General features: G+C 45.5%; 1 protein-coding gene across 1 annotated transcript in view; it reads left to right on the top strand.

The window, feature by feature from the left end:
- LOC135198080 (activin receptor type-1-like) overlaps positions 1-21,177 on the top strand; it is a 128,554-nt gene that overhangs the window by 206 nt on the left and 107,171 nt on the right. Inside the window, exons 2-3 of the mRNA XM_064225504.1 lie at positions 2,907-3,079; positions 7,333-7,539. Coding sequence (XP_064081574.1) covers positions 2,907-3,079; positions 7,333-7,539 — 380 coding nt within the window. The remainder of the gene's footprint in view (positions 1-2,906; positions 3,080-7,332; positions 7,540-21,177) is intronic.

The following is a 21,177-nucleotide window of genomic DNA, read 5'->3' as shown; positions in this document are numbered from 1 at the left end:
TTTGACTGATGAGGGACCCAAATATTGTCCGATTCCAGGACCCTGTGAGTTGCGAAAGTAAAGAGGCGCCAGGATGTCTATCTCGTAGTCCTTTTGGGTGGGTGTGTAATTTGTCATTTAGGCCTGCGCCTCGGCCAGAAGGGAAGTGGGAATTGACGTAATGCCTAAAATTTGATCGTGTTTTATGAAGGACCTTGAAGGGATATTGGCCAGTGGTCATCAGTTCTCGGGAATAACGTAGCTTAACCTAGACTAACTCGTAGGCTTGCTCTCTCCCATTAAATAGGTACCTATCTAGGCCTATATAAAAGTGATTAGGCTTAGTCTGGATTAAGGGGAATGCCGTGGAAACATTAACAATAACACAGGGGACTTGAAGACAGCAGAAGCATAGTCGTAACACCCTTTATATGGGTACTACCTAGTAAGGGAGGATGAGGAGAACCCTACCATTTTTTTTTTTTTTTTGTCGAGTGGGAGAATTAAAACGAGTGGAAACAAGGACACACTGTAACCTAGGCCTAACCTCTAAGCTTTGCAACCGAACCAAACAGGCCCAGACTCTGAGGTTTGACTCTCTTACCTAACCTAAGAGTAGAACTCCCCAATCCAACCTGACTGAAGATGTTTATGACCAGGCTTGCCCCCCACCATTGTAAGACAAATTATAGCCTAATGGGTTAGCCAAGCCCTTAGGACACAGTTGCCGTTTTGAGGAATTTCGTCTATTAGTGTGGCTTTATGGTGACATCTGGCAACCCTCTGTGGCTTTTCCGACCACGGGCCACAGCACTAAGAATAAAATTTTTCACTTTGCCTTCTTGTGTTTTATTATGAAAATAAAGCTATAAAACATATCCTGCTTATTTAGCTATACAAATGAATTTCATTGAAATCTTTTATTTTTCATTGTCAAAATTACTTTATGTTAAGTTAGTGACGTGTAGTTTTCAAACATCACGGAAAATAACTCTACATAGGAAAATGTGCATTCTAACCATTAAATCTTAACGTAAAAAAATCATGTGAACTGCATATGGTAATACTGCCAAAAGCCAATGTTGTGAAGAAAACGCGGCATCACTGCCTTAGGATAGAAGTTATTAGGCTAATATGAATTATTCTTTCAGGAGTCCAAACCATCATCTTTAGGTATATTTCTCAGTGCGAGCGAGAAAAGGCTGGAGACCAAGAGGAGGATGGCTAAAAACTGTTTGTCAGTTTCATTAGGAGAAAACAAACCTCATTTCACATTACCAAAGTTATTTGGTTCTTCCCTCATCCCCTCCCTGCTCTGAGTGGGGTCCGCATGGGAAAGTGAGTTATCAACGTGGCGTTGTTGTTCAGTAATGAATCTGCCGTAGTGAGCTGAAGAGCAGATGCTGGTTCTGTGCGAGTGATGTACCTCACTACTGCCTACCAGTACTACATCTGTTGGTGCAGGGATGACAACTTTGTTGAGTATTTGTGGTGGATGTGGCTTTCCCTCAGTCTTCTAGGGAGCCAATCCTTTACTTCATTTCTGTATCACATACTCTTGGCTAAGTATGCACAATCTCCATTTGGCGTTGCTGCAACCCTGAAAGGGTCATACATGTTAAGCCTCCAGTAGTGGTTGCCTACCTGTGGGTGGATACCCCCATGGCATCAAGCATGGCTGGTCCTCGTTCAGCGTCTACCTTGTCTTGACTAGTTTTCATGCATTAATAGAGGAGAATGAAACATATGTCAGATATAAGGTACAGAAGCACAGGTGAACCTCCTCCTCCACCTCCTCCTCCTCCTCCTCCTCCTCCTCCTCCTCCGCCTCCTCCTCCTCCCCTCCTCCTCCTCCCTCCTCCTCCTCCTCACCTCCTCCTCCTCCTCCTCCTCCTCCTCCGCCTCCTCCTCCTCCTCCTCCTCCCATTTCTACAGTAGGTGGCAGCATTTGCTGCCCTGTGAACTAGACTTGAACATAGATACGTAGTATTGATATGAGATTTCTTGAGCATGCTTGGCACCTCAAGTCTTCCTTTGACTTTTTGGACTAGAGTATGCGAGGAGAGTCAGTGCTACTCATGTGGCAGATGCGTGGTCTCCTGACTGGACAGTACCTATGGGTATCTTGACAATCTTTGTGTGCTTGGTTTTACAGCACCTTGGTTGGTTCCTGGTATGCCCCTAGCCACTGATGTGTGCATGCAATATAGGTAGCACTGATGCTAACTCTCCTGTGACCTCTATTATTTCAGCTTTTGCTGATCATAGGAGTCTTCTTCAACTGAACTGATTGTGCACCACATTCCTGTGAGGAGTCACAGACGCAGGCTACTGCTAAAGATACTGAAGGTACTATTTTAGATTGAGAAGAATTAGGGAAGGCAGAATTTTAATAGTGTTATTATAGAGTTGTGATGCAGAATTAAGCGGATGACAAAAATTTTCAATTAAACAGCAGTGAAGATGCAAATTGAAAACTTAGCGTAAATGTTTATATTCTGCTTTGTGATCATGTAAAGGATTGTAATGGTTGGATACCAATTTCTAGGGCCCTGGGCTGATTCCTAGCTAAACCATGATTCAGAAGACCTTGTGGTAACTACTTAGGTATGTAAAACGCTGTTGCTCTCAGGAAGTGGAAGATTGCTTGGCTAAATGATAGGTGCTTATCAGACTACAGGTATTTCTCAAACTACAGAAAGAATACAGCACTTTTGTATTGCATAGATAAGAAATTATGAAAGGAAAAAGAGTTTAGTAGTTGGTTAGTCTGTAATGTAAAGTGAGAAAATGCAGTTTTTGTATAAAAATATTTTGAGTAGTGGTTTTTAATAAATTCTGTAGCCTTGAACTTAACAAAAAAGAAGCCTTGAAGAGTAGCATAACATTTCATTAGAAAATTCTTTCATGTTTGATATTTTTTCTAGGGTCTGAAAATGGAGAAGAAACGAGCACCAACAAGAAAAGTGGTTGGGAAGGTCATCTAGATTCATCCGATGAGAACAAAAGAAAGAATGTGATAAATGATCAGATGGGTGTATTGGGGTCAAGTAGAAGCAATGAATTCCCCAAGCAGAGCCAGAATTTAAATTTTTCAAAGGTACGTTTGTTTACTAGTACTATAGCAATACTGCTGCTAAATACTAGCTTGTTTTAACAGAAACTTGTTACTTTAAATCAGCCTAATCTATGGTAGTGGCAATCTCTAGACACTGATGTGTCCCAGAAGATGAGCCCTGTTCTCCTCCATTGTTAGTAAATGCGTCTGGGTGAGTACTTTCAGGAACGAAAACTGGTTATTCTCTGCCTGTCTGGTATACTATAAATAATGTCTGCTCTCTTTTCTCAAGTTTCCTTTTTATAATCTGCATTGTAATAATTTTAAGTCATAAATTGATTCCAATCTCCCCTCTTGCATTATTCTCCCTTACTCTTTGAGTAGTGGTAGTTAATGTTATTTTTCTTAATTTGTCCCATCATGTGTGTGTTAATCTTCACCGGCCTGAACACGTCATAAGTATCTCTACCTATAGCCAGAAAGTCAAGTCAAATGGTTACCCTGAGCTGCTGGTTTTCAAGAGTGTTGTCTGTTATGAGCATTCCATCCACATTTTTGGTAAGAGGTCTTCTTTCTAGATGGGCTACGAATTATGTGTGGGCTGCTGAGGCTCCTAAAACACTTTTGGCACCCCTCTTGTCTTTTGATACCAAAGCCTGTGTGAATGCTGACATGCAGCTGCTTGCTGTCATCTGGAAACCCTTTCAACTGTTTGGTTATGCATATTGGTCTTATAACAGTGCTTTGTGGTTCATTCAGTGCCATTTCAGAATTAGAAGCTTGTTCTTCATATTGAGGATCATCACTTGTGACGCATACTCCTCCTAATTCTAAATTTACAGATGATGTGCCCATGCACTATCAGCCTTATAGTAGTTATATTCCTGAAGCTGATGACCAAGGTATAGGTTTGAAAAAGAGACTGATTTTTATTATTAAAATCAATTGATGTGATAATATTTACTGATTTTTATTATTAAAATCAATTGGTGTGATAATATTTTTCACGTCTATTTTTAATAACTTTTCTGAGACTAAAATGCTCATATTCTCCTATACTGCAGCTTCACCCTTTTGCTTATGAACCTTCTGGGCAATTACGTCTGTAGAAAGTGGCGGTGACTCAAGTATTGTAAGCGTAAAAGTCTTTAGACTTTTTTCCGGGCAAAAGCATGTAGCTCTGACAATTTTCAAGGTAGACTGCTCAGTTTTATTTAATTTTGCAGCTGAATGGTATTTCTATGCAGTGGCATACACTATTTCTTGTAAATAACTTTTATGTAGGTGAAATAATGAGTAGAAATTTTGAGATATGAGAAAATGTTTGTACTTTCCCCCACAAAAAAATTTACCAAAAAATATTTTTTTTTATCTAAGTAACATGCCAAGTAATTACAAGTTTTTCAAGAGCGGCTGCAGAAGCTATTGCTAGATATGCAGGTGCCAGTCATCTAGCAACCTTTACCAGTCTAAATGGACAGTTTTCTGGAGATGATGCCCTCAACATGATGTCTCTTCTTCTGAGACATCTGTAAGTCAGATTGCTGACTTCCTACTCTTCTTGAATTCATGTAAGAATTTATTGTCCTCTATGATTAAGGGGTAGAGATCCATGCTAGGCTCTGTTTTCAAGCACAGAGTTGGACCTTTCTTCCAACCAAGACCTCAGAGACCTCATCACATCTTCAACACAACTAACGTAAAGAGATCCGAGGACGTTCCATGGAATCTCAGTGTAGTGTTAAAGGGGCTCTCGGATCTAGCCTCAAAACCCTACAGTTCAGTCTCTCTAAGGAAGTTAACTAGAAAGACTCTCTTCCTCGTAGGCTTAGTCACTGCCAAATGAGTCAGCGAACTCCAAGCCATTGACAAGAGAGTAGGTTTTGCATAGGGAGATGCAGTATGCTACTTCTCTCTTAGGGTTCCTTGCGAAGAAGGAAGACCCTTCCAACCCCTGGCCCCATTCCTTCTCCATTAAAATTCTATTGAACCTCCTAGGGCTGGAGGAAGTCTCTAACCTCCTAGGGCTGGAGGAAGATGAGAGACTTTTCTACCTAGTGAGAGCTTTGAAATACTATTTTCAAAGGACTGAGAAGATCAGAGGCCCCTCTAACCTTCTGTGGTGCTCCATTTGGAACCCCTCCCATCCAATGTCATAAAATGCAGTTTCCTATTTTTTGAGAGACCTAATTTCCAAGGTGAGCCCTCGGATTCAGGATGACACTACCTTTAATGAAGGTAAGAGCCCAATTAAAGGTCAGAGTCCATGAGGTTTGAGCGATGGCTACATCTCTTACCTTCAGGCATAACGTCCCTCTCCTCTATCAAGGAATTAACGTATTGGAAGTGCAAGTTTGTCTTCGCATCGTATTATCTCTTAAGAAGTGGAACCAGTTTTCGGAAATTGTAGTACGTAACGATCTTTATCCATGGTTGGCATGGTGTTGGGAGAGGAAGCATAGGCTTTTTTTTGTCCCTCTGTCTTCTTGCCTTGATACAGGGCGTGTTGAGTCCAAGGTGAGCCTGAGGGTGCATGGTACCTGGAGTACCCACCAGTACTGTTTGTGTTAGGGCGTGGTCTCTTTTATTACATTATTGGTACCAGACCCCCCCACGAACAGCTAAAATCTGCTAATACTTTACTTAAAACCTCCTCTAAAAATGTTTAGAACTATGTATTTTGGTAGTTAAAACACAAAAACCCCTCTGAAAATGCCTGAGTGTTTTATATAGTTTTATCAAAAAAAGTACATTTAGTTATGAAAATGATTGAATATACAGTAATTTATGAATATTTCGCAGTGAAAAATACTGTGAATAGGTGAATTGTTAATATGCGAACAAACCTTCGGTCTTAACAATAGGATAATTTCTAGCGCCCCTAGCTGGATCCGGTTAAAAAGCAGATGAAAGCAAGGAATTTTGTGATATCTGGCAACACATGCGTAGCTCGGGTGAGGATTGGTCAAGGACGATGCCGCTACGCCAGTCTTTCTTTTGACCGCCTGGGCGAGAGTCGAGTTAACCTCTCTTGGCCTTTTTCCGGTTCATTGCCTGTTTCGCTTGTGTTTAGTGTGTGTGTGTTTTGTCATTTTTCCGCAAATAATGGGTATATATGGTCCATAGAGAAATCCGTGAATAGGCTAGTCCGTGGATCATGAGTGGGAATAGTGGGTTTTACTGTATATATGCTTACCAGGTAATTACTGATTTTGAACCCCTCCCTCCTCCCCTCACATGAACATCAGGACAAAAAGGATTGAGCACTCTGACATGTCACTCCACTCTTTAACCTGAAAGTGGCCGTGTCTTTATGTCACCTACACTAGGTAGTAGTTACTTGTTAAGTGTATATAAAACTTAATTTTATTATAAAAATGTCATATATGCAAAAAGTCTCCTTTTATTATCCATTGGACACAAGATAAATTATCTAATTATTGCAGAGCAAAAAGTTGTAATTTTAGCCATGAAAGTAGTGTCATGTAATCTTTAAGAAAAGTAAGTTAGCTGTTTGGTACTTACCAGAAACTCTACATACACATACCTTTTTTGTTCAAAGATGAGTACTGTCGACAATTTTCAAGGTAGACTATTCAATCTTATTTGATTTGGCAGCTGAATGAGTGTTCTATACAGCAGCATAAGATATCCCTAAAGTAAGATTACGGAGGTAAAATATAAGAGTATGATTTATGAGATATGAGAAAATTTTGTACTTTCCCCCCCAAAAAATTTGCCAGGATAAAGAATATTTGATAAAATCATTTGTTACTCATAGCACACCCAGATGTAAGTTTACCAAGGAAGATATAAAAATTCTCTCTCTCTCTCTCTCTCCTCTCTCTCTCTCTCTCTCTCTCTCCTCCTCTCTTCTCTCCTCTCTCTCTCTCTCTCTCAGAAAAATGATGTAATTTGGTGAAAAAGAATTAAAACTATACAAAAAAAAAAACATCATGCTACAAATGTATAAAAGAGTATTTCCTCTTTCTGTCTCTTTCTCTCATGGAAAAAAGATTGATGTAAATATAAAATAAAAATACGTATCAGGAACACTCACCAAGAATTATCCTCACCTTTATTTTCTGTTTTGGATGTTTGCGTACGTCATCGTAATGTGAAGGATTTAATTTGGAATAGTCTATCAGTCATCGGTAAGCAAAAGGGTTAATTGGCTTCTTTATATTGTAAGCCTGTTGTACTGTGTATTAATGGAGAATTGTTTAAATGGCTAAGTTAGTTCAGTCTGCAAAATCTAAAATGGGTGTGTTAATATTATTTGATTATCCTTCCAGGAATTTGATCATGATGCAGATGATGAAATTTTAGAAGCACTGCAAAATGCACCAACAGAAGATCATATCATCTCTGAAAGTCCAGATGGCAAACTTATAGAAAATCCTGTGCCTCCCACATTCAATGAGAGCATGGATAAAATATCATGCATTAAATGCAGGACACCTTACTGTAATGATGTTACAGAATGCCATAATGCACTCAGGGTAAGTCTCTCCCACCATTTGGGATTTTTTTTTATGGTGTTTGGAATAAATGCTAAGTAAATACAGTAGTCCTTCAGCTTAACAAATGCTTCTGGTTTCTGGCATTTTGATAAGTGACCAATTCTGAAATAACAAAACCTTGAAAACAACAAAACCTTGAAAACCCCCTAGTTTAGTCTACATGAACAATAACAGTATCCAACAGTTATTCCATATAATTTCTAGCCAAAGCTAATCAGCCCTTTAAACTTATCCAGTGTGAGAGATTTATTTGCCCGGAACATCACTTTTAAAAATGTAACAAAGCAAAATGCTACTGTAATATAGAAGCCGATTTGCAACAGGATCTGGCTAATTGAAGCCTGATAGGTCTGTTAAACTAAAGGACTATATGTAGGGTAGGTTACATTTTTAGGTGCTTTATTATGTATGCTTCTCTTACAGTGATATTTAGAGCTGCCTTGTATACAAACAGTACTTTAGAATCTGTACAGTTAGGTAACTGTGAAGTGTTTAAAATTTGTGTGTGTGTGTGTGTGGTTTGTAGTCTGAAGTGTTCATAAATGTGTTTGCACTGGTGTCAGGTTAGGCCCACCCATTATGACTTGTCTGTTGTGGTAACTTGATGATTGAGATTGACTTCTCTCATTTTGTCATGATCTGGTGATTGTGAAAAATTAGGGGAAATCTGAACCAATCCCCAGAAAATAGACAAAATACTTGGTTTTGAAGCAACGATGGTTGTACAGATCAATCCCTAGACACTCCACATGCCTTGGACTACAGAGGTGAAACAAGACTTCTTATGATGGATAAATCACAGGGACCTCCATATACAAGTTCTAATGAACTTCTCTTATCATTTGCCAGCGATACTTCTGTTCTCAGATGAATTGAAGGTGGGGTGGAGATGGGGACACACCTGAATGGCATGTTCAGTGTGGTGATCAGCTGATGGGGTACTTGGTAGTTTTGAGTGATAACACAGCTGTAGCGTTTTATATCAACCAACAGTTGTGGCCTCCTTACCTTTCTGTGTGTTGGTTAGGCAGGTGCATTAGTAGGTGACAGAAATGTTTGCAAGTGGTTACCCACAAACCTGCAAAAGACACTGCCAACTTTGAAAACTGTTTCCAAGTCAACAACTAGTCCTGCTATTTTGAAAGGTATCCATTAAAAGTCTGTGGTTTGTATATTTAGTAAAAATATGTATCTTCAAAATTTGGTTATTTTGGAGTGAATACTCCACTACTGAAGTGGATGCATATAGCAAATCCCCATCAAAGGAGCCATGCTAGCACTAGAACCATGTACAGGACAGGGACCAGGATGGACCAGACAAGCTGCAATTCCAATATGATACTATGCCAGGCAGTTGCTAGGAGCCAGGATCATGATAACAGGGTAAAGCATGACTAAGACCTCAAATGAGAAGCCAGGCCAAGACAAGCCTGTAAAAGTGCTAAGAGTTGGGACTGTGGATGTGGTAAAAGTTTGAAAAGCATTTTGGCTACATGGAAATCAGGAGAGTTAACTTCAGGCAGGACAGTAGATTCTGTCTTGAAGTCACACCAGGGTAGGTGCTATACCAATTTCAAAGAGTTGGACAGACCCAGAAATCAACCAGGTCTTCTTATCCCAGAAGCAGACAGGGGGTTTCTTTCAGTTGCAGGACAGTAAGATGAGATGAAAGAAGTAAAAGGTCAACTGTAGATGATGCATTAGATAAATTTCCTGTTTTCTGTTGCACTGATAGGGATGTAGATCTCCCATTTTCTTCTGTTCCAGAGTTTGTGGAAAAAACTAAGAACCATGTGTCTCAGATTAGAGGTTTGAGGATTTCTTGATATCTTCCCTCTGAGACGTCATTGGTGGCAACTGAGATGAGATGCTTCTTTCCATGATATGTGGTTTGTAGTAGTATTTAAGAAGGATCCATTCCAAGAGGCTGGAGTTTAGAAAAATTTTCATTAGCTCAGATTAGTGCAAGAAGGTTACTAGGAAAACTTTCTGGCTTTGTGAGGTGATCAAGTAGACCTATGACTTCTGGAGAGTACACAAAGTCAAGGGTGCCTCCCATTTCAGAAGAAATTTTTATTTCAAGTAATCAGGGCAGGTGTATGTGCCCCGGAACTCCAGGTTTTCCGTGTTCCTCTTCCCGATGCTTTGTCTCCTGCTGTGCACACACCCCATAGTACCGTTGTGCCTTTGTCCCCTTCCTTTTCTGCCATCGATTCGTCATTGGAAGTATTGGGAGGCCCTCAGGCTAATATTTGTAATGTCGCCTCTTCTTCTTCGGGAGTTAATTTGATTCCCAGGAAGGGGGAGTCTTTTTCATCATTCTCATTTATTCCAGAGTCGGAGGCATCTGAGATGGCGGCAGTTTGGAAGACGCTTGGGCTAGGGGGTTCCCCGTCCTTGGAGGGGTTGCTGGCACACTTCATGGAGGCTTGCTGCCCCCATTTTCCCCCCACATGCTGGCCAGGCCCTCCCCCCTCCTCCCGGCCTCGCCTTTGTGGGTAGCCGAGGTCAGCCATCTTTTATTGCTCCGCTAGTGACTGTTGCCGCTTCTTCAAGTCAGAGGGAAGCCGTAGCGTCAGCCCCACTAATGACTGCACAGGATCAGTCATTTTGTATTCCTCCGCCAGTGGTGTCTGCTTCCCGTTAGGACCGAGGGGAAGCCGTGACGTCATCACCACTTGTGACGTCACTTCCATTGTTGATGTCACCCCCAGTCGTCTCCTCTGCACTGCCTCTCTCAGCCGTGCCGTCATCTCTGCCGCCCAGTCCGCTGCATCTCCCTTCCATGTCATCGGAGCCTTCTCTTGCTGATCTGTCTGAGGCTTTATGCCAGGCGATTCTTAAGAGGTTGGACTCTTGTTTTGGATGATAAGTTGGCTGCCATGTTGGCTGGGAGGGCTGGAAGGAAACGTGTTGCATCGTCCCCTCCTCCTGCGAAGAGGTCAGGGAAGGAACCAGTGCTGTTTTCCTCTCCTTCTTCCCCCTCTACACCATGTCAGTGTATCAAGCATTGGAAGGCTAAGGACTGCTCTTTCTTCGCGGCCGTGTTCTAGAGAGTGTTTGTGTTTCGGAGTATTAGTGTATCTTCCCTTGTGCAACCTGCAGTGGCTGCTTCATCCTCTGCATTGAATCGTGAGCGTGTTGTAACCTCCCCCATCTGTGCACATTGTGAGCTTGTTGCAACCTCCAACATCTGTGCACATCGCGAGCGTGTTGCAACCTCCCCCGTCCGTGCATCTGATGCAAGCACTCCCACTTCTTCTCCAGGGCCTATTTGTCGCCATAAGGATCTCAAGGCGCCTGTCAAGAGGTCAAAGGTTGTGAGCGCGGAGTTGGTGCAGCAGGAGTGTTTGCCTGCCCCTCTCCCTGGTGCTTCCAGGAGTTCAACTCTGGGGGATTCTCCTTCGATCTCGAGTGTTCGGGATTCCTCCCCAACTCACGTTCGTGCGTCTGCCATGCCTGTGACTGTTCGTGGGCATGTTAAAGAGTCATCTGTAGGAAGAGTGCATAGTGGTGTTCCTAGTGTTGTAGTTGGTTTGTCGCGGGAGTCGGTGTGTGGACCCAGCCCAGACAGGTTAGTTAGTGTTTCGGGCTGTTTGGCTGCTGATCACTCCATTAATTTTAATGAGGAAGGTGCCTTAGAGGAGCCTACACACCCTTCTCGTCGTCGGTCTCCGTTGCCGGAGCAGGAGGAGGGAGACACGCAAGAGTTTTTGTCTTCCATTTCAGAAGCTGTCAATCTCATTCGTGGGTTCAACAATTTGGAAAGTAGGACTCAGGCTTGGTCGTCTTACACCCATTCCTGCTTGGAAGCCTTACTGGGAGCTACACAGGATCCCAAATCATCTTTTCAGCTTCCCTTGTCAGGGCATGTCCAGTCGGTCTTGCATAAGGTTAACGCCTCTGTTTCAGATGGGGCGGTTTGCTTCGCTCTAGGGGCTTTGCCAAGCTACTACCACTGCCTCTCACGAGACATAGGAAGTACTATGCTACAAACTGCATTTTTGATGTCACGTCATCTTAACCCAGATGTCATTCGCTTGAAGTCAGGATTGACTTTGGAGCAGGTGAGGTCAGTGGTTCCATCCTTGTCTCCACAGGATGCCTCAACGTTGGAATCTACGACAGCCTCCATGTTCCAGACGGTTTCTTGGCTGGACTTCTGGTCTATGGTCATTGCCAAGATAGCTTCTGACAGGTCCCCAGAAGGGTTGGTGAGTGCATCCTCACTTGCCAGTCTGTTGCAGTCTGGAGGCAAGGCATTTTTGTATATGGCTCACCTCAGTGTTAATTTATGGGCTAACCTTCTCCTGATTAGATGAGACGTGGCTTTATCTAGGATGGAGAGATCGGTTGACCCGGAGTCCTTGCTGGCATTGAGAAATGGGGATCTGTTGGAGTCCCAATTTTTGTTTCCTCGGATCGGGCTGGAAGATGCAATAGACCGGCACCGGGCTGACACCAAAGACAGACTGGTGCACCAGGCCGTGTCTAAGTCGGATTCTCATCCTCGGAGACGTCTGGCTCCTCCTCCTCCCCCTGTCCAGCAGCAGTCAAGAAGATCGTCACCTGATAGGCCGTCGAGGAGTTCGATTTCAGCGGGGCCTCCCCGTTCGTCTCAGCCTAGATCAGAGGACCAACATCCCTTTCGCTCTCGTTCCTTTAAGCCAAGAAGGGGCAGAGGTAAAGGGGGACGTCGGTAGGTTTGGTGTCTCTCTCTCTCTCCTGCGCCACAGGTGGGAGTTGCCTGGCGGGCCATTGGGCCAAGTGGCAGAGTTATGGGGCGAGAAGTGGGTGGTAGATGTCCTTTGGGTGGGGTACCTACTGCCATTTGACTTTTCTCCTCCTCTGTCGGACAAGCCGCAGCTCAGGAAGGCATATCCTCCAGATTCTTGGTGCCCAAGGCGTTGGGAGCTTGGAGACCTGTGATCGACTTATCCACCTTGAATCACTTCATCAGGAAGACATGGTTCAAGATGGAGACCCCGTGTTCAGTGTTGGCAGCTGTGAGGGAAGGAGACTTCATGCTGTCGATAGACTTAAGGGACGCATACTTCCAGATCCCTATTCATCTGATGTCCAGGAAGTTCCTTCGCTTCTCTCTCGGGGACAAGGTCTTCGAGTTCAAAGTCCTATGCTTCAGACTGACAACAGCCCCTCAAGTGTTCACAAGGGTCTTCTCTCTCGTACCAAGTTGGGCCCATGCTCAGGGGATCTGTTTGCTGAGGTACCTTGACAATTGGTTGGTCTAGGCAGTTTCCAGGGAAAAGCTGCTGCAGGACAGGGATCGTCTACTTCAATTCTGTCTGGAACTGGGCATCGTAGTCAACCAGGAAAAGTCAGACCTCGTGCCCAGTCAAAGGATTCTCTACTGGGGCATGGTCATCGATACAATAGTTGCAAGAGTTTTTCCGTCGGATCAGAGATTGGAGAAGTTGCAAGTGGTGGTGCGTGACTTCCTGTCAGAACCACATCAGTCAGCTCTTCAGTGACAGGTTCTTTTGGGAGTTTTGTCTTCCCTGGAGAAGCTGGTCCCTCATGGGCGTCTTCATCTTTGGTCTCTGCAATGGAGACTGGGGGAATTCTGGTCTCCAGCAGGGGACTCGCCCCTGTTAAAGGTTACTCTCCCTCTAGAAGTGAGAGAAGACCTTCGTTGGTGGTCGGACGACGAGAATCATTCGAAGGGTGTCCCTCTGCATTCTCTTCCACTGGACTTCCTTCTGTTCTCAGACGCCTCCCTTGCAGGTTGGGGGGCTCATTTAGGCGGCCTCATTGCATCAGGCGTTTGGAGGACAAACAGAAACATATCAGCGTCTTGGAGTTGAAGCAGTCTTCCTGGGTCTGAAGGAGTTTCTGGAGAAGGTAGAGGGTCATTCTGTCGTTCTCATGTTGGACAACACCGCGGTGGTTGCCTATGTGAACAAGCAGGGGGCCTGGTTTCTCGTCAACTTCACGCCTTGACCGTCGAGGTTTACCAGTGGGCGGTCAGCAATTCGGTAGAGCTCTCAGCCAGGTATATCCCAGGCAAACGGAATGTGGTCGCAGACAAACTCAGTCGTCGGGATCAGATCCTAGACACAGAGTGGTCCCTTCATTAAGTGGTAGCAGACAAACTCTTCCATGCTGGACCTTTTTGTGACTCAGTTCAACAGGAAGCTGGAGATATTCTGTTCAGTGGTTCCAGATCCTTTAGCATTAGCTGAGGACGCATTCCAACATCCCTGGGACAACCTGGAGGTGTATGCCTTCCCTCTGTTTTGTTTGATCCATCAAGTTCTGAACAGGCTGATGAGTTCACAGGGTGACTTTGGTAGCCCCTCTGTGGCCTCAGGCGAAATGGTTTCCAGATATGCTGTCATCGTTGTCAGAGGTTCCGAGGGAAATTCCCCCTTGGCAGCATCTCCTGTGTCTCTTCTTGGTTGGAGACTATCAAGTATCTCCTCCGAGCGAGAGACTTTTCTCAGAGAACAGCAGGGCATATGTCCAACAGTCTCAAAAAGTCTACCTCCGTGGTTTACCAAGGCAAATGGGCGATCTGTGATTTGTGTCGTAAACGGGGTTTTGTTCATGAAACTTACCTGTCAGATATATATATAGCTGTATTCTCTGAAGTCCGACAGAATTTCTAAAACTTACGACACACGTAGTGGGAGTTAGGGTGGTTAGTACCCATTCCCGCCGCTGGGAGGCGGGTATCAGGAACCATTCCCATTTTCTATCAGATTTCTTCTGTCGCCGGTGTCGTAAACCTCTGTTTACACACCTCCGCCTCAGGATTTTGAAAAACTTTTCATTGCTTGAGTATCCTCTTGACTTTTTGGTTTTTTGATTGGATCGATAGCTTGGCATACGTGACTTGGACTGTTTTGAATTTGGCTTAGATTTTTTCCTTAGATATGTCTGGATGTAGTTCGGCTAGCGCCAGGGTGTGTTCGAAAGTGGAATGCAAGGTTAGGCTTCCTAAAGCCTTGGTTGATCCTCACACATTGTGTAAAGGGTGTAGGGGGCAAGAGTGTAAATATGATTTGCGCTGTAATGAGTGTGAAAGCTTGGATGATTTACAATGGAAGACGTATGAATCCTACGTAAATAAGTTAGAACGTGATAGGATTAGGAGGTCTTCCTCCAGGAGTAAGTCGGGTAGCAGACAGGGTCTTAATGTATCCCCTTCTAACCCTCCTTTAGATTTTGTGTCTCCTAACCCCGTAGTGTTGCCTTCGGGCCCTCAAGTGGTGTCTGCGGAGGGTAATGCCCTTTCGCTTATCCTGGATTCCTTGAAGACGCTTGAATCTAAAGTGCTTGCCCTTGAAAACAGGCAAAATAAGTGCAGTGAGAGTGCCCCTAGTGAAGTGGAGGGGGCGTCAGATCGGCCCTATAGCGCCTCTAGGCTGGGACCTCTGCCGGACTCCCAGGACTCAGGGAGAGGGCATGTCGAAGGCCGAAGGAGGGTTACGGGGAACCCCCACCGATCTGACGTCCCTTCAGCAGTTCCTGTGGACGCTTCCCAGGCTGCTAAGGAGCGTGCTCGAGCACGTATCCTGAAGGAGTGTTTCTTGTCTTCCGACGTGTCCTCCCCGCGCAAGGGATGGGAATCTCGTTCGGATTCGCGACCTTTGAAGAGGACTCTTCAAGAGCTTGACGCTTCACGTCATGCTTTGTCTGAGTGGCATTCTTCTCCGGAAAGCGTAGCTTTTCCGCCCCAGAAGAAGTCTAGGACGTCATCCGACGATGACGCCCGCGAGCGCCCCAGTCGCTCTAGAGCCAAGGCTGTTCCTGGGAGAAGGAAGAAGGCGTCCCCTCGCCCCTCTCCTTCTCACAAGCGTAGCTCGTCTCCGCGTAAGGAGACATCTCAGACGGAGATCATCATTGCTATGCAACGGCAACTGGACGCTTTACTAAAGCAGGAGACGGTTCCTCGTCGCAGGAAAGACGATAGACTTCCTATCAAGAGAACTAGGCAGTCTTCTCCAACGGCTCCTCTTTCGTCCCCGTCTTCTGATTTTTCGCCCTCTAGACTTCGTTTTGCTCCCCAGGGTTCGTCTAGAGGTGACGTTAGACGCCAGGTTAGAGAGAGATCTCTGCATGCTCCTCTCTCTTCCCGTAGAGAGGACGCTCGGCGTTCCGACTTCGACGCTTCTGCTGACGACGATTTTGTAGCTGTCGGACGGACTTCTATGCGTTCAGCCCCTCTTCGACATGACAGTGTTGACGCTCAACGATACGCTAGTCGGGCAGTTGATCAAGTTTCTTCGCGGGACGTTAGAAGAGTCTCTTTGATGGACGCTCCGTTGGACGCTTCGCTGGACGCTCGGTCGGACGCTGATTTGGACGCTCGAGAGAACGCTACGTTGGACGCTCAGATGGACGCTCGTAGACGTTCTAGTAAGAGCTCTGTGGACGCGAATGTGGAAGTTCGCTGTCACTCGGATGTTGTTCCCGAGGCTTTGGCTGACGCTTCTCGTCTTATTTCTTCTTCACGTTCGCCTCTAAAGGTGATTCCTGATCCTGTGACTGTTAAGGATCCGTTACCCTCTTCTTCTCTTCATCGTTCGGATAGGAGACTTGGAGCTAAAGGACTTCTGCCTCTTCCTTCGGATTTGCACTCGGGTAGGGAAGAAGGAGAACTTAGCGGTTCTTCTGAGGATGTTGATGAAGAACAACCTGCTACGTCTGCTTCGTCAGATTATCAATTTATTTTGGCACGACTACTTCGTGATTCGTTTGGCGATACTTTCCAGCCTGCTGCTCCTCCTTCTCAGTTTTCGTCGTCGAAGACAAGCAAGTCTCCAGGTTTCGTGAAGATGAAGACGTCGTTATCTACTAGAAGAGCTTTCCGGAAGGTTAACGCCTGGATGGAGTCTAGGAAAGCAAAGGGAAGGACTACTTTCGCCCTGCCTCCGTCTAGACTTAGCGGTAAGGCAGGGATGTGGTATGAGACAGGCGAGGAATTAGGATTGAAGGTTCCTACGTCTGCTCAAGGTGATTTCGCCAGCGTGGTTGATGCCTCAAGGAGGGCCCTTTTAGCCTCAGCTAAAGTATCATGACGACTTCCGAACTGGACCATCTTTTGAAGGGACTGTTTAGGTCCTTAGAGGTCTTCAACTTCTTAGACTGGTGTCTTGGAGCTTTAGACAACCAATCTCGTAAGCCAGACTCGATCAGCTTGGGGGAGCTGTCCAGTGTATTGTCATGCATGGACAAGGCCGTCAGGGATGGCTCAGAGGAGTTAGCCTCTCATTTTTCAGCAGGGGTTCTTAAGAAAAGGTCGCTTTATTGCAACTTTGCGGCTAAGTCTGTCTCTCCCGCACAGAGGACAGAACTTTTGTATGCTCCCTTCTCGAGTCATCTCTTCCCCCAAGCTATGGTGAAGGATCTGGCAGTTAGTCTGCAAGAGAAAGCCACACAAGACCTGTTGGCTCAGTCTTCGAGACGTCCGGCTGGCCCTTCAACGTCGTCAGGAGCCCAACCGTTTAGAAAGCAGACTTCCGCTAGATCGTCTCCTCGAGGAAGAAGCCTTCCTAGAGGTAGAGCCCCTTCCAAGTCTAGGGGCAAGAAGTGAGAGATCGTGCCTTCAGTCACCGGTAGGAGCCAGGCTGCAGTTGTTTGCAGAAGCCTGGAGAGTAAGAGAGGCAGATACCTGGTCTCTCGACGTCATAGAGAAGGGTTACAAGATCCCTTTCATAAAGCCGCCCCGTTGACTTCCACTCCCAGGGACTTGTCCCCATCGTATCCTCAAACAAAGCGAAAGATACTTTTCGACCTGCTCGAGCAGATGCTCGAGAAACGAGCAGTGGAACAGGTTTTAGACCTGGCAACGCCAGGATTTTACAACAGATTGTTTCTTGTACCGAAACAATCGGGAGGGTGGCGGCCCGTCTTGGATGTAAGTCGTCTAAACCTCTATATAGAAAAGCAGAGGTTCAAGATGGAGACACCTCAGTCAGTTCTGGGGGCCTTAAGACCCGGAGATTGGATGGTATCACTCGACCTCCAGGACGCCTACTTTCACGTCACCGAATACATCCCCAATCGATGAGTACTTCGGTTCGTACTGAAAGGGAAGGTCTCCTTTAATTCAGGGCTCTTTGTTTCGGACTGAGTACGGCCCCTTTTATCTTCACCATCTTAATGAAGAACGTGGCGAGGTGGCTCCATCTTTCCAACATCAGAATCTCGCTCTATCTGGACGACTGGCGCATACGAGCCTCCTCGCAGACCCGGTGCCTGAAGGACTTGCAAACGACTCTGTCTTTAGCTGCGTCCCTGGGACTTCTGGTGAACTTCGAAAAGTCACATCTGACCCCAACACAGTCCATCGTGTATCTGGGGATTCAGATGGATTCAGTGGCTTTTCGGGCTTTTCCGTCCCAGGAACGTCAGCAACAAGGCATAGAAAAAGTGTCGGCCTTTCTAGGGAAGGATTCATGCTCGGTGAGGGAATGGATGAGTCTGCTGGGGACCATTTCCTCGCTGGAGAAGTTTGTTTCCCTGGGGAGGCTACACCTCCGATCTCCTCAGTTCTTTCTGTCGGACAGCTGGACAGAAAAGGACAACTTCGACATGAAGTTAAGCATCTCGGAAGAGGTGAAGAACCATCTAAGATGGTGGCTCGATCCGTGGAAGCTGTCAGAGGGCATATCCCTCAAGCTTCAGAACCCCGACCTAGTGTTGTTCTCCGACGCGTCATCCACGGGGTGGGGAGCAACTCTAGGGGGGGAGGAAGTGTCAGGTACCTGGAGAGGGGAACAGGTAACCTGGCATATCAACTTCAAAGAGCTGGCAGCGGTTCAATTAGCGCTCCAGTTCTTCCAGAACAAAGTCTCCCGTCGTGTAGTTCAAGTCAACTCGGACAACACCACAGCCCTGGCATACTTGAAGAAACAAGGAGGAACACACTCTCGCTCCCTGTTCGCTCTAGCGAAAGAGATCCTACTTTGGGCAAAGGAGAGAGAAGTCACAATATTGACAAGGTTCATTGCCGGAGTCGAGAACGTCCGGGCAGATCTCCTCAGTCGACAAGGACAGTTATTGCCGACAGAGTGGACTCTCAATCAAGACGTATGCCAGGAGCTGTGGGGTCTTTGGGGATGCCCCTTAGTGGACATCTTTGCAACGTCAAGGACGGCGAGACTTCCTCTGTATTGCTCCCCGGTTCTCGATCCGGGAGCAGTAGCAGTAGACGCCCTTCTATGGGATTGGACGGGCCTGGATCTCTACGCTTTTCCCCCCTTCAAGATCCTGGGGGAGGTGATGAAAAAATTCGCAGCATCGGAGGGGACGAGGTTGACTTTAATCGCCCCCTTTTGGCCCGCAGCGATCTGGTTCACAGACGTGATGTTCTACCTAGTGGATTATCCGAGATCTCTTCCGTTAAGGAGAGATCTACTCAAACAGCCCCACTTCGAGAGGTACCACAAAAACCTCTCGCTCTGAGTCTGACTGCGTTCAGACTATCCAAAAGTTGGCCAGAGCGAGAGGTTTTTTCGAAATCAGTGGCTAAAGCTATCGCCACCGCGAGGAGACCATCATCAATCGCGGTTTACCAATCGAAGTGGGCAGCCTTTAGAAGTTGGTGTAAGAGAAAAGGAGTTTCCTCTACCACTACCTCTGTGAGCCAGATCGCCGACTTCTTGCTTTATCTTAAACAAGATCTGAAGTTGGCAGTGTCAACTATTAAAGGCTACAGAAGCGTCCTATCTGTAGTTTTTCGCCATAGAGGTCTTGACCTCGCTAATAACAAGGATCTCCATGATCTATTGAGATCTTTCGAGACGACCAAGGTACCGCTACCGAAGTTACCTTCGTGGAACCTGGATGTGGTCCTCAAATATTTAATGTCATATCGCTTTGAACCTCTTTCCTCTTCGTCTCTACGAGATTTGACGAAGAAAACTGTATTCCTAACTGCTCTGGCGACGGCGAAGAGAGTTAGTGAAATACAGGCTATCAGCAAACACGTCGGTTTCAAAGGGCATAATGCGGTCTGCTCTTTGGGTATGTCGTTTCTGGCCAAAAACGAAAACCCTTCCAATCCGTGGCCTAGGACGTTCGAGATCAAGGGTATGGCAGAGATCATTGGTCAAGAGCCAGAAAGAGTCCTGTGTCCTGTTAGGGCTCTTAGAGAAAATATTCGTAGAACGAAGGATTGCCGAGGTTCTGCGGAGAACTTATGGTGTTCGGTCAAGAGACCAAACATGCCCATGTCCAAGAATGCACTGGCATTCTTTTTAAGAAACACCATTAAAGAGGCGCACTCTTCTTGCAAAGACAGCGACTTTAAGATACTAAAAGTTAATGCGCACGAAGTAAGGGCTATTTCGACCTCAATAGACTTTCAGAAAAACATGGCTCTTAAAGACATTTTAAGTGCTACTTTTTGGAGGAGTAACTCAGTGTTCGCCTCGCACTACCTACGGGAGGTGAGAACGACCTATGAAAACTGTTACTCTCTTGGGCCATACGTCGCCGCAGACACTATTTTGGGGGCAGGAGGTAGCACTCATCCTTTCCCATAGAAAAGGGTAGGTGAGTTTTTAATATTTGTATGTTTATGGTTGTAGGGTCGGCTGCCGAGTACGGTCGTCCCTTCCTTTAGCCTTTGGTATATGGGAGTTTGTTGTTAGGCTAACTTAGGTGGTGGTTTTGCCTCGTTGCCCTCAGAAGTATGGTCATGGTCTAGTCACATTGTGGTCCCGTCCATGTTGACAGATCATCTAGAGCGCACCAACTACACAGGTCACTACCTTGTTGGTAACTCTAGTGAAGCAGAAGCAGGCTTGGGTGACAGTAATCACGAAGTCAGCTATGCTAACAGGTAAGGAACCAAGATGTCAATCATCTACATTTATATGTTTCCTAAAATCCTTTTTCTGTCTCTCCCACTGCCAAAGGTGGGATTCAGCTATATATATATCTGACAGGTAAGTTTCATGAACAAAATGATATTGTTAAGATACAATAAAGTTTGTTCATACTTACCTGGCAGATATATATATAGCTGTATTCTCTGAAGTCCGACAGAATTTCTAAAACTTACGACACACGTAGTGGGAGTTAGGGTGGTTAGTACCCATTCCCGCCGCTGGGAGGCGGGTATCAGGAACCATTCCCATTTTCTATCAGATTTCTATCTCCACTGTCTCCTGAGGGGAGGTGGGTGGGTACTAAAAATATATATATCTGCCAGGTAAGTATGAACAAACTTTATTGTATCTTAACAATATCATTTTTCTCCACTCCCAACCTCTATTCAGGGAATAGCAGACTTTTTAACCTTCCTCAGAGACGAAAAACGTTTGTCCATTTCTGCCATTAGAGGCTACAGGGCGGCCCTGAGTTTGGTGTTACGCCTTAAAGGTATTGACATCTCGTCCTAGGAACTTTCCTTGCTAGTTAAGGGGTTTGAGCAATCGAGTTCTCCTAGGGAGCTCAAGTCTCCGATGTGGGATGTTTCCCTGGTTTTCAAGAGCTTAACTAAGGGTCCATATGAACTTTTGTGTCGCTTATCTGACAGGAACTTGACACTTAAGACAGTTTTCCTTCTGGCCTTGGCATCTTCGAAGAGGGTAGGAGAGCTCCACGGTCTGAACTATGATGTGAAGCACACCAGAGGTTGGG

The sequence above is a fragment of the Macrobrachium nipponense genome, chromosome 21 (assembly GCF_015104395.2).
Source record: "Macrobrachium nipponense isolate FS-2020 chromosome 21, ASM1510439v2, whole genome shotgun sequence".
Lineage (NCBI taxonomy): Eukaryota > Metazoa > Arthropoda > Malacostraca > Decapoda > Palaemonidae > Macrobrachium > Macrobrachium nipponense.
Note: the sequence above shows the minus strand (reverse complement) of the source record. Positions and strands in the feature narration are given on the sequence as shown.